Below are 18769 nucleotides of genomic sequence, written 5' to 3' on the forward strand. Positions count from 1 at the left end.
GGTCACGTACATGATGCTCTGCACACCAAAGTGCGACAAAGAGTGACTCTCTTTCCTTAATCCTAACCCCCTGCCACACTCTCCCGCCCCTTCGCTCCACTTCCTCCATCCGCAGGCTCTGCGCTGGTTTTACTTACTTACCCTCAACACTTTTATCCAAACCTATTACTTTCTTCCACATTAAAGCAGCTAAATATTTTAACTGCTGTGGCACAAGACTGACGGGAAACTCCCCAAACCTGTAATAGCGCTCTTAACCACCACACTACCTGCTGGCCCAAGCTGGAATCGCAGTGCCAGTTGGCACTGTCCTCTAACATGTTTCAGAAGGTTCATCACTAGAGTAGGCATCATGGCTAATGAGCTTTTCTGGAAAGAGGGGAAGGGTGACCTGCAAGCTGAAACGTGGATCCTCTCCAGGTGGGTGACTTGGCTGCAGTCCGACTATGGAGCTACCGCTCAGAAGAACTTTCCAGATTTCAGAAGCAGGCTGGGATTCAAGGTGATGTGTCTGCCAGGGACCCCACAGCATGTCCCTGAGGACAAGCGGCAATTTTGCACATAATGTCCCCACACTGGAATCGCTAAAACCCCCAAGAAGTCACAGAGGACTCTCCTTCGCCTCCTATGCTCCTGCTGCTCCTACAAAGAGCAAACATGCGTGTGTATGTGTGCATGCATGTGTGTGTCCATATATGAGTGTATGTGTGCATAAAAGTGTGAGTGCGTGCGTGCATATGTGAGTGCATGCGTGCGTGCATGCAAGTGTACAGTATGTGTGCATGCATGTGTGAGTGCGTGCGTGCATGCATGCGTGCATGCAAGTGTATGTGTGCATGCATGTGTGACTGCATATGCACACTGACAATCGGGAAGTTTGGGTGCTGGTGGGTCAGTCTAATGAGGGCCAGACCACCAAGCTATACCAAGGGGGACCATCACCCCCCCCCCCCCATCAGCAACAAAAAAGGGGCCACTTAACAACAAATTCCCATGCTGCTTTTTGTTGCCAGTCCACCCGTGTGTGTGTGCGCGCGCATATGTGTGAGTGTGTGTCTATGTGAGACCAAACTGCAACATAACAACAAGAATGTGTAGAGAGCACACTGGAGTTAAATCACAGTGTTGTTTTAAGAATAAGCATATTTGTAAACACTAACTATACTTTCAGAAAAAATGGTAAAAATGCTTTTCACTTGGGCTGTACCCCTGAAACTGGACATTTTAAGGTACAGAAATGGACTCTGAGGAACATCCCAAAGGTACAAACAGCATTAATTAACCATAAATGGTACAGAAATGTTCCCCAGAATTCATTTGTGTACCTTAAAAGGTACAATTAACTACAGCTAAGGGTAAAACTGACAGACTCTTGAGGGCACAGGCCCAATGACAAGCAAAGGTACAAACTGGCACCCTTTATTCTGAGATTGTACTTCTAAAATTAAAATAATCTTTATTACCAATAACGGCTACTATGGCAGCTATCATGTAAGGAGAAAAAATAATAATTTCTGAGCATGCAAGCCCGCCGTCTCCCATCTATAATTCACGCTGGGAAACAAGCCCGACTGGTCTGTAACTAAGCCGCATGAGGGTGGCTATTCCTCGATCCGTAGACATTTCCCGTAGTCACACCCTATCTGCTTTGCGACATCCAAGTGCGGCTACAGCCCATAATATTTTCATAGAAAGGAAGCTATGGAAAATAGTTCTTAAATATAGCAGTTACAGCATATATTCGTCTTGCGTAAAGTGATTACCAAGATGTGCCGATGTTAGTACAGCATTCTGATAACTGTCAACTTATAAAGTGGCACCTAAGATTAAACTTATGTAGCAGCTTGGCAGCGTATCATTTGAACATACAACAAAATATGGTATTTTAGCTGTGTTTTAAACAGCAGCTTCCCTGAGCAATTAGATAGTCTCACTCCCGGTGTTTTCAGGTCAAAGATCCCCTTGCGGTGCCGCCTGCCGCTTAAAGCGCGCGTCAGCAGGGCAGCGCTGAGATAACGCCATCGCCACAGAGGGGCCGCAATTTTACTAAGCCGCATGAACAGCCATTTGCCAAAAATCGAGGGAAAAAAACATTACGTGTACGTTATGTAATAAAACTTATCTTTAATACCAATATTTATTCTGCAGTTTTTTAAGTCAGTCAAAGCCTGTTTCCAGGCCTCCGAATGAATAAAGTTTGGTCGTTTGTGAGGATTTAGAATATTTTCATTTTGATTTATTATTGCTTTGGTGGAAAATTATTAAATCGTGACCCGAGTTAATATTCGGAACAAGATATTACGATTCGTTTTTTAAAAAAACAGAAGTAAATACTTCTCAGAACAGTGCGTCATTGATATGACTTTATTATGCAAAATAGGAAACAATTTCTTCTGAAAACAAAGAAATATATGATAAAACAGAAACCAGTCTGAACTTAACTATAATACTCCAAATCAACGTTTTTTCATATATAAACAGGATTAAAAGGCAACACACAAAAAATTACCAAGCGAAACCGCAGCTGCAGTTCAAACCTGATTTCAACACCGTTGAATCAGTAACGAGGTTGAATATATCCGCGACTCGTCAAAATACGATTGCAAACAGCATGCTGTCTCCATTAAGATCATTCTGTTTGATTGTTTTAATTAACTATGTATCTGGCCAGCAGAACCAGAATATCCAAAGATAAAGATAATACGAAAGGAATTACATGATCATAGGATATACCCATAACATTCTCTAAACATTTTCTTTAAACTGACCGGCAGAAAAAAAACACAGAAACACACAAAACTTTCTACTGAGTATTTAAAAACGATTATTTAACATTCCTGACGCAGGGCTGCTATGCCCCATAGAGACACTTTAATGTTTGGTATCATGTTGCATTAGTAGAAATACCATATTTATAACCAGGGCCGCTGTTGTGTGTTTTTCCTGGAAACGTAGGCCTATATAATGATAAGCGTTTAACGTAATGATTAAAATAAATGAAATGCCATAAACTGTTATATTCATTGAGGTATCTCAATTGAAATAGGTCTTCAACGGCGCATTAATATTAAAATGTGTCTGATATGTATGTATAAGTAAGACTTAATCGGCCACTAATACAAAATCTCTGCAGGATGGCTCCGAGTATTTTAGCCCCCATGCCAATTATCTTCCTTCAAAAAAAAAAAAAAAAGTCAAGCCCCAGGTAAACTTGACTTAGCCCCTGATCATTTCAGTAGCTAGAACGTCCTCTGCTCTAAACATAAACGGAACTAATGAACTAAATTCCTGGTTGTTTAACTCCCTTTTAAAATAACACAAACGACAGCCTCCCAAACCATTAATGACACACCAAAAAGTGAAATTAACAGAACTAGTTACTTTTTTTGTGAAATAAATGCCAAAATAAACAGATGTTTTTTGGCATAGGTTTTGGAAATATTTTAAAAAATACAAAATTTGCATCTAGCACTAAAATACTCGTTTGATGTTTGTGTAGCGTGTAATTACAAACTAAATAAACAAAAAATGTGCAACGGCACAACAGAAAAGGCAATGTTGCAATTTAAGGTTCAGATCAAGGATATGCATTAAAGACAAACGAAATGTACAAAATAGATTTTCACCATACATGTCCAGCATGCAGGAATAATATTTTATGCATATTTTAAAATGCTTCTATGTAACCAAGCAGGCAAATAATTTTAGCTTAAATGTCCCTTGTCCCAGAAGTTTCTCTCAATGAGGCTTACAAACTGGGTCCACGGCGAAAATGCAGTTTGGATCTGAGCATCGGGTCTTTCGTAATGCGTTTCCATAATTCTCCAGGGAATTACTCTGACCAGGCTCGCCAGTGCTAGAAAACTTTCTTTGCGTAGAGTAACCCTCATGTAATTGCAGAAGTGCCGTGCAATGGGCTGCTACTTTGAGAAACACTCCCATCTTCACTATATTTCGGCTGTCAGATGAAGAAAAAACGGCTTTCAGTGAACCGGGGGATCACTGTAGCGCTGATCGCCATCTTCCCGTCAGATTAAATCACAGAGGAACTCCGGGGAGGACGGGCTGTCGCTGGCGGATTCACCGTCGCGGAAGCCGCAGGAGCCTGCCAGCTTCTCGCACTGCAGCTTGTAGGCATCTCTCTCCCGGGCCAGACGGCTGATCTCTTGCTTGAGTTGCTCCACCTGGGTTAATAGATGAGTCTTTTCGTGTTCGAGCACATGCTTCTGCTGGACTCGCTTGTACCGGCAGGACTGAGCATAGCCGCGATTCTTGAGGGTCCTGCGCTTCTGCTTCAGGCGGACCACGTCATCCTTGGTGAAGCCCCGCAGGTGCCGATTTAATTCCCTTACTGACATGGACACTAGCTGCTCATCTGTGAAACGCTCCTCCACATTCATGCCCCCTCCGCTACTATGGTGGCCCTGCTGAGGGTGCTGGTTATGGCGATGGTGAAACTGTGCGTGGGGAAGCGAGGAGTCAGGAGACGGGCTGTGGTCCTGGTTCTGGCCGTGTACATGGGTGTGTGGCCCTGGGTGATGAGGCAGCTCCTCAGAGCGAGGATGGCTGACGCCCAGGTACTGCTGCTGGTGTTTCTGCGCATGGACGTGAGCGTGGTGCTGCAGTGCCCTGTAGCCCTCATAGTCCCCTGGGTGAAGCTGTTGATGGATATTGGTAAGTGGAGAGTGACCGTGGCTGCCGATGAGGGCCTCGACCGCATCCTCTGGTGTCAGGCCCAGCGTCTGGGGATCTATCTGCTGGTTATAGGTGGTGTTGGGCAGCCAGCAAAGCTCGTCCACGTAATTCCTCTGTTCTGTCGGACTGAAACTGGGAGAAGAGGGCACGGAGCTGCAAGGAGTGCTGACCGGGGTGGAGGACACAGACCCCGGCGGCTGGATCCTGTTGCACTGCCGCACGGAGACAGTGTCCAGACCGATTAACGCTTCTTTCTTCACGTCGAACTTGACGAAATCAAAGTCATTGACATAGTCCAAAATGTGTGCTGAGCTCATGCTGATCTCCGCAGTCATGCCGCCTCTGCTTCGCGAAGTTTGCCCTCTTTCTAATGCACTTTACTGTATTAGTCTTGTCGGCGCGCCAACTCTTAAAAAAGAAGAAGTTTTTTAAGCTCAAAAGCAGTCTAACAGCAGTAAGACTGCATAAAGAACAGTAAGCAAATAGAAAACTTAATGCAAATAAATCACATCAGGATCCTCGGCTGTCAAGAAAATGAAAGGTGATTAAAGTCTAACGGTAATTAAAGTGGCAGATTTCTTTCCATCCAAAAAAGTTGGAAATCAAGTTATTTCTGCGGAAAAAGGCGTATAATCATAATACCTGTAAGCACAACAAAACCTGATGTATTCGAGCCTTTGTCGCAAATAATCTGATCTGTAGGTCCGGTTTCCAGGCAAGCGAAGGTGAAGGCGAATTTGCGGAGTGCTGGCACCTTCTGTCCTGCGCCGCGCAGATCTCAGCCTCTTCCCAGTGGCGCTTTTCCTGTTAAGGCTCCTCTGGGTGACGTCGCAGCATGAAGCTGGGCCAAAACCTCACCCTCACCCAATGAAGACCGGCTGATTAACATAACTAGCCGGGGAGGGACGCGCACTTTTGACAGTTTTAAATTCGTCAGCTGAGCCGAGTCCCTGTAAATAAGGGGCCAGTAGAAACTGTTAGAAAATTCACTTATGAACATGAAAGGTTCATAACAGACGGGTTTCGGAACGTATACCAAACACTTTCTTAAAAATGTTTGTCTTTTAACCTTAACCATATAGGCTAATCTGTAAATTTTTAACTATGAATGAAACTTGAACAATAAAGAATAAACAAAAGTGTAAAATCCGTAAAGATTAGCTACACAAAATATTTGTTTATCAAACCTAATACAGTAAAGAAAAAAATCAAGGTTACATTTTATGAAAAACATCGAAACTATTTTCAGAAACAGTGACAATATCCATAATATTATTCATTTATAATGCATTGGATTTATGTATAGATTTAAACATAGATTCATATTGTTTTTATACACATATACACATTCTTTTTTATTTTGATTACCTTCTACTACATCATTCTATTATTATTATTATTATTATTATTATTATTTTCTAAAAAAAAACAATTTTGTTACATGGTGGCGCAGTGGTTAAGCGCTGTTGCCTCACAGTAAGAAGGTTCTGGGTTCAGTCCCGGATCCTTTCTGTGTGGAGTTCGCACGCTCTCCCCGTGTTTGCCGGGGGCTTCGGTTTCCTCCCACGGTCCAAAAGCGTGCAGGGTAGGTTGATTGGTGTCTTAATTGGCCCTGTAGTTGTGTGAATGTGTGCGCTCTGCGTGTGCCCATTGCTCTCGTGAAAGGATCCGGTCCCCTCCGCGACCCCAGGTGGGATTAAGCGGTTTCAGAAAATGGATGGATGTTGTTACATTTCTGTTCGCTTGTATTCGATAACAACAGCAATATATTATTGCGTATTACACTGCTTATATTTTTGAAACCAAGAGTTCAACACAACGGGGTGTCACACATTTGACAGCTGTCAGTGTTTATGTTTATGCCCGTACGATTCAATAAAGTCTAAAAGTATCCAATGCTGACCCCCTGTGGACATCATAAATATCACATGCCGACGTGTAACCAGTATTACGTATTTACGTGTAAAGAGTCGCGGCTCGGTCTGCGCTACGTTACCGCCCCCCGAGGCAAATATGCAAACATACTAATACAAATCTGTTATATCATTCAAAGCAATGCCATACCGAAGTATTGCGGTAAATAACCAAAAAAGTTTAAATGCGAAGAAGGTCGTAAATCAGTCAATCAATCTATGTATGGTTTTCTAAAAACTTTCGTGTTCTTTTCGTTATTCTGAATTGCATGGGATGAAATATAACTTAAGATACTACACAACTTTCCTTCTTACCATTACGTTATTTTCAGGTTCCCTCCCTCCCATATCTGTCATGTTATTATTTGGCCGGCAGATGTGGGTAACCATTAAATTCCTTCCACATTTCCAGTCTTAATGGGTGGGTAATTAATTCATTCGTTATCAGTATACACACACACACACACACACACACACACACACACACACACAGATAACAAATGAATTAATTACCAACCCATTAAGACTGGGAATATATACACTATATTGCCAAAAGTATTGGGACACCTGCCTTTACACACACCTGAACTTTAATGACAACCCATTCTTAATATATAGGATTTAATATGGAGTTGGCCCACCCTTTGCACCAATAGCAGCTTCAACTCTTCTGGGAAGTCTGTCCACAAGGTTTAGGTGTGTGTTTATGGGAATTTTTGATTATTCTTCCAGGAGAGCATTTGTGAGGTCAGGCACTGACGTTGAACGAGAATGCCTGGCTCACAATCTCCGCTCTAATTCATCTCAAAGGTGGGTTGAGGTCAGGGCTCTGTGCAGGCCAGTTAAGTTCCTCCACACCAGACTCACTCATCCATGTCCTTATAGATCTTGCTTTGTGCACTGGTGCATAGTCATGTTGGAACAGGAAGGGGCCATCCCCAAACTGTTCCCACAAAGCTAGGAGCATGAAATTGGCCAAAATGGCTTTTAATGCTGCAGCATTAAGAGTTCCAAGACCAACCTCTGAAAAACAATCCCACACCATAATCCCCCCTCCACCAAGCTTTACACTTGGCACAATCCAGTCAGGCAAGTACCGTTCTTCTGGCAACTGCCTGTCATGCGATGCGGCGCACGGAATAGGGAAACAGGCAAGGGAGATAAGGACTGGGGTAAAATAAAGGGACTTAATGGGAAACCGAAGGGGCATAAGGAACAGACAGCGTAACAATGCACAACACTACAATGACAGAGCTAGGGAAACACACTCTGACATGGACTTAAATACATCAAACTAATGAAGACAACTCGAAACGGCTGATAAACACTAGGAATTCACATGAGGTTAACGAGGGGGGCGTAGCACAGGAGGATCGGAACGATCAGGGTGTGACAGAACCCCCCCCCCCCCTGTGAGGCCGGAGCCGGAGAGACCCTCGGCGAGCATGAGGAGGGAGCAGGAGGGAACGCCGAAGGTGGCAAGGAGGAAGGCGGAGGGACTGACGGAGGGGGCAAGGAGGAAGAAGAATTGGACACAGGTGAAGGGGAGGAGGAAGCAGCAGCCGTGGCAGTCGAAGGCACAGCCACCGTCGGCTAAGGCGTAGGCGAACGACGAGTTGGAGACGGGGGACCTGCAGGCAACCAACGAGGCGCCGGAGGCGGGACCGGAGGCGACTGCCGAGCCAAAGCTAGGGGGACTGAAGGCGACCGCCGAGTCACAGCCAGCGGAACCGAAGGCGAGCCAGGGGGGCAGGGCAGGCGGGACCCGACCCCGGTCCGGGTGTCCCCTCCCTTTCTGGGAGACTGAGAGGCGGGGACCCGGCCAGGACCTGCCACGCTGGGGTGATGGTGGAGGAGTCACTGGGGAGGTCAGGGTTATCCCTGAGGGGTCCTATTCAAGCTCCTCCTCCATCTCCACTAAGGGAGGAGGAGCGATAGTTTGACAGATGGGGACCTCCTCCTCAGGGACTGGGACTGGGGGCATGGGAGTAGGGTCCGGGGGATCAGGGATGTCCTTGGGGATGGGATTCGAGGGCCGAGCAGGAACTCTGGGGGATGAAGTAGGAACCACGGGGGACGGCACATAAGCTGCTGGCTCAGGAACCATGGGGGACTGGGCAGGAACTTCAGGAACCATGGGGCACTGGGCAGGAACTTCAGGAACCACGGGGGTTATGAAGCAGGAGGCGCTGGGGCCTCGGGTGACGAAGCAGGAGGCGCAGGGACCTTGGGCGACGAAGCAGGCAGGGGAGCCACAGGGGGCGCTGCAGGCATGGGAACCACTAGGGGCGCTGCGGGAACAGCCAGCACGGGAACCATGGGGGGCAGAGTCAGGGTTCGTGCCCTGGTATCGGGCGCCGTCCGCTTCCTGAACTGGGGAACCCGCGGGATAGCGTCCCAAATGGACCTGACCCCTTTAAGGGCCAGGCGCTTCCCCAAAAATGGGCGCGCTGCCGATGTGGGCAGTGAAGCGGCGGGCGGACGGTCAGGGCAAGCGTTTGCTGGCACGAATACCGCCGGGTTCAGAATCGGGAGGGGGTCCTCCCAACACCCGGCCGAGGAAGCAGCGGAGAGAGAGACAGCCCCCAGAAAGACCTCCTGTACATCTTCCTGCTTTTGTTTTCTCCGCTTTTTCTGGCTTGCTGCTTTCGACAGAATTGCGGGCACCTCTGGCAGCTCCGACAGCTGACCAAAAGGTAAGCCACGAGCTGTGGCTTCCTACTTTAAATTTGCCAAAGCCACCCCGCGTCTCAGCCGCTGCAGATTTTTACGCACCTCCCCGGCCAGGTGAGCGTCTCCGGGCAGGGACATTGCTTCCAATATGTCCCTGCACCGGTAGGCTAAAGCCCGAAGCAGGGGATCCTCCTGGACTTCGGGCTGGGCGAGCCAGTAGGTAACCTCGTTTTTAGAGTTCTGTCATTCTGTCATGAGATGCGGCGCACAGACCAGGGAAACAGGCAAGGGGGATAAGGACTGGGGTAAAATAAAAGGATTTAATGGGAAACCAAAGGGGCATAAGGAACAGACAGTGTAACAATGCACAATACTACACGACACTACAATGACAGAACTAGTGAAGAACTAACAAAGACAACTCGAAATAGCTGATAAACACTGGGAATCCACATGAGGTTAACAAGGGGCGTGGCACAGGACGAACGGCACGATCCGGGTGTGACACTGCCAAATCCAGACTTGTCCATCGGATTGCCAGACAGAGAAACATAATTTGTCATTCCAGAGAGCATGTCTCCACTGCACTACACTCCACTAGAGTCCAGTGGCAGCATGCTTTACATCACTGCATCTGATTCTTTGCATTGCACTTGGTGATGTAAGGCTTGGATGCAACTGCTCAGCCATGGAAACCCACACTGGTCTTGAGCTAATGTAAAGGCCAGATGAAGTTTGGAGGTCTGTAGCTATTGACTCATGAAGTATTTGACTTTTATGCACCTGTGACTATGGAAGCGATTGGAACCCCTGCATTCAATTATTTGGAGGGGTGTCCCAATACTTTTGGCAATATTTTTGTGTGTGTGTGTGGGTTTGCATACTGTAGATCACATTTGAGGACCAAATTGTCCCCAAAGTGTAGTAAAACCTGAAACTTTTGGGGACATCTTTTGAGGTCCCCATTTGGATAACCTCAATTTATAAACATCTGTGAATGCAATCAAAAAAGTAAAAATGCCAAAAGTCTTGTATTTGGGTTGATTACTTATGGTTAAGGTTAGGGTTGGATAGAGGTTAAGGGTGTCGTGATTGGGATTAGGGTTTTTCCATAGAAATGAATGGACGGTCCCCATTTAGATAGGAAGACCAACTTTTTTTTGTGTGTGTGTGTGTGTGTGTGTGTGTACTTGCCCTTACCCTGTTACAAGGGGGTTTCTAGCTATTGAAAAGATCGGTGGCTTGAAACGTCAAGTTTACTTGGGGATTGGTATTGGGGCTAAAATACTCAGGGCAATAGCCCTGAGTGATCGGGTCCAACAACACCCATGCCCTATTCCTTTGTCAGTCATTATAGTTTTGTTACTGTCAGTGCTCTGTCTTGGTTCTAGCTCTTAGTTTATTTCAGTGTCATTCATTACAGTTTTACCAGTGTCCAGGTCAGCCCTAGTCCCACCTGATTTCTCCTCCCTCCCTCCTATTTAGACCTCTCATAGTCCTTTGGTTTGTACTTTTTTTCAGTGTTTATTATAAGAACAAAGTCCCCTTTCAGTTACCCTAAGCTGCAAATGGATCAACACTCCTTCCTCACATCCCATTGTGACAGTTATCCTGATTTATGCAGTATCACACCTGCTTGCACTGCTTTCGTTTTCTGTGAATTTAAAATGGACATTTAGGAAAACTAAACATAACACAACCAGGGAGCAGGGAGCAAACACAAGGGACTGTAACTGGAATACATACACATAATAAACCAAGAGAACATCCATCCATCCATTGTCCAACCGCTTATCCTACTGGGTCGCGGGGGGTCCGGAGCCTATCCCGGAAGCAACAGGCACGAGGCAGGGAACAACCCTGGATGGGGGGCCAACCTCTCGCAGGGCACACTCACACACCATTCACTCACACACTCACACACCATTCACTCACACATACACACCTAAGGGCAATTTAGCAACTCCAATTAGCCTCAGCACATCTTTGGACTGTGGGGGGAAACCGGAGCACCCGGAGGAAACCCCACGACGACATGGGGAGAACATGCAAACTCCACACACATGTGACCCAGGCGGAGACTCGAAGCCAGGTCCCAGAGGTGTGAGGCAACAGTGCTAAGCACTGCACCAAGAAAACATAAAATAACAAATGTTAAACACAGAAAAAAACTAGCAGTAGGCTGTGTGTGGGGTACAGAGCCCACAACAAAAGAGGCGAGTTGGGAACTGCAGCCAACGACTTAGCCCATTAGGCCACATGGCGGCCCAGGGAGCAGGCAAGCACACAAGGGACTAAGGGCTACAAGACAGGGAGGAACAGAACGGCCAGCGATACCTGCTGGCCAAATGGGGACATGACACATGGGACAGGGCCAATCGAGCACTGATCCTGACATATTACTGTATAGGCCAGGGCTTTTGAGAGCCTCAAGGGCCAAACCTTGATGTATGTTCAGTTGTTTACAAAGTGTAGATTAGGGGTAGGATTTATACCCAAGATATTGCAAAAAAGAACACAACTGAATTGCTCCAGTAAACATGGTCAGACACAAAAATAGAGTAACATTAATTAACAGCAGACCAGATAAAATACTTTAATGGCAGAAAATACCACATTTAAGGCCATGTGACAGTGACTTGCATTCCGGATGCAGTGAGTAGGAGACGTTCTAAGAATATCACAGCAAAATAATGGTTAATGATCTCCTGAAGACAACGAATAAATGCATGAAAATGCACCCATGAACATTTACTTAGGCTAAATAACATGTCCTGGTAGCTGTTTTGTGTCTTAAGAGATGAATGTCAAACATTAGTACTGAGTGATGTTCACTGTATCGCCTGACTGTACCGGCTGAGTAGGCGACGTTACTGCAATGAATAGCATACTTTCAAATAATAACATAAACATGCACGTATTTTGAGAAATTATTTTCAAGGAAGTTGATGGACTGTGAGCAGTTTACAGAGGTGAAAAATCTTCCAGCCATTGGTTTAATTGACCTGATCACTGGGTTAGCTGGCCAGAACACCAGAGCAAATGGCCAGTTAGACCTATAATTTAAAATAGTTAGTAAAATAGTTTTAATGTCAAATAATGTAAACCCGGTGCTCTCATCACGCTAATGTAGATATAATTGTAAATACTGTGGTGGTTACATTTGAAAAGAACGAGGAGTAGAAGACTCTTCTTTTGGTAGGAATAATTAAATCCTCATCTGTAGCCATTTGAAGGTGAGATCGGTGGTGAAAAGCGTCGTGCCGATGCCGTAGCCCATGTAAGATGTTACATTTTAAATATCCATGTGTTGTGTGGGTTGTAGTTGCGATATTTTCTTAGCCTACTTGATTTGCAGTCCTGATATTTTAGGGGGTAAAACCAAACTGAAGGCCTTTTATATAAAGTCTTATTTTGGTAAGAAAGCAGATTTGGAATGTTTGAGCGTACAGGACACAAATCTTTTTCTTTCATCCTTCCATCCATTTTGGATGGATGGATGGAACATTTCATGAAAACGGATTAATATTATCAAGGTTAATATTTAAACAGTTCCTGCTATGGGTAATACTTTCCTTCTTTTATTTGATTTGCAAGGGTATTTTTTTCAAAAGATAAACAGTTAATGAGTTGGGCCTTCAGGGTGTGGCTCCTTGCTGGTCACTAGAACAGTTAATGGTCTCCCTTGCATTTGATATGAACCAGCCGAGCATCTGGGTGCCGCTGCTCGGAGACAGTCCTTGAGGATGCCCAACATGACCCTGGTAAGGTGTGGGGTGATGCCTTTGCCTTGGCGGGGGGTAGAGAGACAGCTTCTTGGGCATATGCTCCGGTTAAACAGTAACCAGGCTGTGGTTAGTCATGGATGGAGTCAGCCTGCCACTCCTACACACACAGCCACAGCCCGCATGCTGCAGAGCCCATGGCTAAAATGAATCTCTAATTGTTTAGTGTATCCCCAACCCCAGCATCAAGCAGAAGAGCAGCAGACCAGGAGGAAAAGTAAGACAGGGCAGAAGAGCAGCAGACCAGGAGGAAAAGTAAGGGCAGAAGAGCAGCAGACCAGGAGGAAAAGTAAGGGCAGAAGAGCAGCAGACCAGGAGGAAAAGTAACAGACAGGGCAGGAGAGCAGCAGACTGGGAGGAAGAGCATTTCTAGACAGTAACCCACTGACTACTTTAGCTTCCATATGTTTGAAAATGTGGATACATTTTGTGGGATATTCATAAAACAGCATGCAAACTGGGCCGCTTCACAGCAGAGACCACATCTATGGATATAGAAACATTTATGGTATCTAATGTCACAAGAAAAAAAAGTGTTTGTGTTACATACGCTGAATAATGAGATGTTTCTCCAGAGAACGTTCCAACTCATTTATTCGTGGTTACACTGCAAAATAAAACACAGTTGTCTGACCCATGTGCAGGCAGCTACTTTTAAGTTGTCTCTGCTAATTTCCTGCAACGCAGAGATCACAACTTACCGTGTAACCATCCGTGTGTATAACATTGAAATCAACAAATATAACAAACACTGAAGCACACAAGTATTATTCCGCTAACCTGCTAATATTACAAGATGCGTTCGCGCATGGTTTGCTAATTAACTTACAAATAACCGTGGAGCCATCAGTAACAGTGGTCCGCAATTTACTGAACTCACTGTTTAATATATTACTGTTTATGAATGGGATGGGACAGGTATCTTGCTTGTACAGATATTCTCACCTGCAAAATAAAACACAGTTGTCTGACCCATGTGCAGGCAGCTACTTTTAACAGTTGTCTCTGCTAATTTCCTGCAACGCAGAGATCGTTGTGCCAATTATGTAACTGAGTAGCCGCTGCTACCCCCTCGTGGTGGGGGTGGGTCTCATTTTAGATGTAACAGGGAAAAGCAGGTGAGTTTCACGTCCCGCACAGGCTGTGAAGTGTGCATGTCAACAGACAATAACAAAACAAAAAAAAAAACATTAATACAGGATCCAGCTGGGACAACAACACCTCTCTGTGTGCTGCTTAGCCACCTAATACTCCCAGGGTTCTACACCTGTACTCCACAATGACACTAATCAAATACTATAAAATAAGACAATTAGTACAGTAGATTGCACAGTGTTCATTTTCAGCAATGGCTCTCACTCTGGATGCATACTTCTGTGTTCCTGCATGGACTTAGGAAGAGTAAGAATGGCAGATATTATGCAGGGTATGGTGCTCTACGTGTGAAAGATGTCTTATCAGGAGAATGTGTCATGCTGTGACCTTAGACTCCAGTCAGCTGTATGAAAATAGGATAAAAAGGCTTGCGTTAGGCTCCATGTGTCTAGACCTTACACACATCAGGCTGCGTGTGTCTGGACCTTACACACATCAGGCTGCGTGTGTCTGGACCTTACACACATCAGGCTGCGTGTGTCTGGAGCTTACACACATCAGGCTGCGTGTGTCTGGACCTTACACACATCAGAGTCCGTGTGTCTGGACCTTACACACATCAGGCTCCGTGTGTCTGGACCTTACACACACCAGGCTGCGTGTGTCTGGACCTTACACACATCAGGCTCCGTGTGTCTGGACTTTACACACATCAGGCTCCGTGTGTCTGGACCTTACACACATCAAGCTCCGTGTGTCTGGACCTTGCACACATCAGAGTCCGTGTGTCTGGACCTTGCACACATCAGGCTCCGTGTGTCTGGACCTTATATACTTCAGTGTCTGTGTGTCTGGACCTTACACACATCAGGCTCCGTGTGTCTGGACCTTGCACACATCAGGCTCCGTGTGTCTGGACCTTATACACTTCAGTGTCTGTGTGTCTGGACCTTACACACATCAGGCTCCGTGTGTCTGGACCTTACACACATCAGGATCTGTGTGTCTGGACCTTATACACTTCAGGGTCCGTGTGTCTGGATCTTACTCACATCAGGATCTGTGTGTCTGGACCTTATACACTTCAGGGTCCGTGTGTCTGGACCTTACACACATCAGGCTCCGTGTATCTGGACCTTATACACTTATCAGGATCTGTGTGTCTGGACCTTATACACTTCAGGGTCTGTGTGTCTGGACCTTACACACATCAGGCTCCGTGTGTCTGGACCTTATACACTTATCAGGATCTGTGTGTCTGGACCTTATACACTTCAGGGTCCGTGTGTCTGGACCTTACACACATCAGGCTCTGTGTGTCTGGACCTTACACACATCAGGATCTGTGTGTCTGGACCTTATACACTTCAGGGTCCGTGTGTCTGGACCTTACATACATCAGGCTCCGTGTGTCTGGACCTTGCACACATCAGGATCTGTGTGTCTGGACCTTATACACACCAGAGTCCGTGTGTCTGGACCTTATACACTTCAGGGTCCGTGTGTCTGGACCTTACACACATCAGGCTCCGTGTGTCTGGACCTTACACACATCAGGATCCGTGTGTCTGGACCTTATACACTTCAGGCTCCGTGTGTCTGGACCTTGCACACATCAGGATCCGTGTGTCTGGACCTTATACACTTCAGGCTCCGTGTGTCTGGACCTTGCACACATCAGGATCCGTGTGTCTGGACCTTATACACTTCAGGCTCCGTGTGTCTGGACCTTGCACACATCAGGATCCGTGTGTCTGGACCTTATACACTTCAGGCTCCGTGTGTCTGGACCTTGCACACATCAGGATCCGTGTGTCTGGACCTTATACACTTCAGGCTCCGTGTGTCTGGACCTTGCACACATCAGGCTCCGTGTGTCTGGACCTTATACACTTCAGGCTCCGTGTGTCTGGACCTTGCACACATCAGGCTCCGTGTGTCTGGACCTTATACACTTCAGGCTCCATGTGTCTGGACCTTGCACACATCAGGCTCCGTGTGTCTGGACCTTACACACTTCAGGGTCTGTGTGTCTGGACCTTACACACATCAGGATCTGTGTGTATGGACCTTAAACACATCAGGCTCCGTGTGTCTGGACCTTAAACACTTCAGGGTCTGTGTGTCTGGACCTTACACACTTCAGGGTCTGTGTGTCTGGACCTTACACACATCAGGATCTGTGTGTCTGGACCTTATACACTTCAGGCTCTGTGTGTCTGGACCTTACACACATCAGGCTCCGTGTGTCTGGACCTTGCACACATCAGGATCTGTGTGTCTGGACCTTGCACACATCAGGCTCCGTGTGTCTGGACATTATACATTTTAGGCTCTGTGTGTGCAGACCTTACATGTGTTAGGCTCTGTGTGTGTGGATCTTACACACTTCAGGCTGTGTGTCTGGATCTTATATGTGTCAAGGGTGGTTCATACTTCTCTGCACATGTACTGCTGGATGTGTCTTTGTTAAACATTCACTGGATGTGAATTTGTAAAACATAGAGTGGTTACGCGAGTGTTGCACTTGTGCGGAAAAGTATGAACCAGCCTTTAGGCAGCATGTGTCTGGTCCTTACATACATCAGGCTCCGTGTATGTGGACCTTACATACATCAGGTACGTTCATATAAGGAACATCAAAGGGAAAAAGCAGCATATGCAGAGATGGACACCAAGATAGTACTTTTAAAGCATGCAAAAGCAAAAATGTGCTGATAAACACATTTATACAGAGTTTTAATGTGACTATAGCCTCTCATTGTGTGTTAAGTAGCCTTCTGCTTTTGCTATGTGGGTGGACAAGCTGTTCATGTGTAGCCAGCCAGTGACTGGCTGTTGAAAGCTCGTCTAGAAGACAATCATGGGAGTGGCTTTTTGATGGCCAATCAGAATGCTGCCACTCATCACGACTGGCAGTAGCAGCCTCATTACGCTGCTTCCCATTGGCAATGAGCCCCTTTGCAGGGCCCCGCCCCCATGTCACCTTCCTGTCTACTCAGCATTTCTGTCCAGCACTTGGTGGCTAATCATTAAGCCATGAGAGCTGTATGCCACCTCAGGGGTTAGTTAAGAGAGATTGATGGATGTGTTTCCCCATCCAAGGAAAGCCTGAAACTGCCTGTGACACTATTGCCAGGAAGATGATAGAAGGAGAAACATTTGTAGACTTTTCTGGGGCCGGGAGATGTAGCTTCACTGAAGACAATCTCAGGGCCAATCCAGCTGCAGACAAATTAACAGTTTCTTCCTCAGATTGTCTTTAAATTTAAAGCAAAATCACTGCTCAGTAATATTTGTTGTTATAAATCTGGCCACAAAGGCGATCAGAGTTTATCCCATGTGTGCAATGGCGAGGTGATTGTGAAACATATTTACCACGCAGCCGGGGCCCGTACCCTCTCACAGCCGGGGCCCGTACCCACACGCAGCCGGGGCCCATACCCTCTCACAGCCGGGGCCCGTACCCTCCCACAGCCGGGGCCCGTACCCACACGCAGCCGGGGCCCGTACCCACACGCAGCCAGGGCCCGTACCCTCTCACAGCCGGGGCCTACACCTCCCACGCAGCCCAGGGCCCGTACCCTCTCACAGCCGGGGCCTACACCTCCCACGCAGCCGGGGCCCGTACCCTCTCACAGCCGGGGCCCATACCCACACGCAGCCGGGGCCCGTACCCTCTCACAGCCGGGGCCCGTACCCTCTCACAGCCTGGGCCCGTACCCACACGCAGCCGGGGCCCGTACCCTCTCACAGCCGGGGCCTACACCTCCCACGCAGCCAGGGCCCGTACCCTCTCACAGCCGGGGCTCGTACCCACACGCAGCCGGGGCCCGTACCCTCTCACAGCCGGGGCCTACACCTCCCACGCAGCCGGGGCCCGTACCCCACACACTGTTGGGACCCATACCCCACATAATATGTACTAAAGAACCCAGTACTAAACAAATTGTGCTCTGCAGGAGCGCTCAGGCCGTTAGGCGAGTTCGCTATGCACCAGCTGCACCGGCCACCTCCCACGCAGCAGCACGGAGACGTCACTTACGCTGACGAGGCGTCCCTGTCTGAGGGCTTCCGATGCTGCCCAGGAACTGAGATCTTCACACAGGGATGGATTTCAGTGACCCCCCGAAAAACAATCCTAAACCCACATGTCAGCAGACAACATAGACCAGGGTTCTTCAAACCTGGACCTCGATTCCAAACCCAGGCCTTGTTTTCAGTTCTCTCAGGTAATTAGTTGAATAATTACTGATTCTGATTGGCCACAGTGGTTTCACACAAGTTTAAAGGAAGGCTGGGAAATCAGCAGTGCTTGGCCCTTGAGGTCAATGATCTGAATAGCCCTGGCATAGACCATACCAAATCACTTGGTTTAAAAAACAAACACACGCTTTGGTTTATAGATATGCATAAACAATGTAAAATAATATATAGCACAGCCTAACATCTGTCTAAATGTAACCTGTTAATTATATGATGGTAAAACGTATAACATAACCTGTAAGTACTACAGAATAACTGAATGTATTTGCAGTGATTTTACTGCTTACCTGCTTTTGACGCGCTGGTCCGCCCCGCTGGTCACCTGACCTCCGAGCTCGCTCA

At 46.8% G+C, this 18769-nt stretch overlaps 1 protein-coding gene across 1 annotated transcript; it reads right to left on the reverse strand.

Moving 5' to 3' along the window:
- Positions 1-2350: 2350 nt before the first annotated feature.
- Positions 2351-5544, reverse strand: LOC111835962 (transcription factor MafB-like). The gene is made up of 2 exons (XM_023796806.2): positions 5338-5544; positions 2351-5103 (listed from the first exon to the last, which is right to left on the reverse strand). Exon 2 carries the CDS (start codon positions 5028-5030, stop codon positions 4029-4031), a length of 1002 nt encoding a protein of 333 aa, XP_023652574.1. The 5' UTR covers positions 5031-5103; positions 5338-5544; the 3' UTR covers positions 2351-4028.
- Positions 5545-18769: the final 13225 nt, after the last annotated feature.

The sequence above is a fragment of the Paramormyrops kingsleyae genome, chromosome 8, assembly GCF_048594095.1.
Source record: "Paramormyrops kingsleyae isolate MSU_618 chromosome 8, PKINGS_0.4, whole genome shotgun sequence".
Classification (NCBI taxonomy): Eukaryota; Metazoa; Chordata; class Actinopteri; order Osteoglossiformes; family Mormyridae; genus Paramormyrops; species Paramormyrops kingsleyae.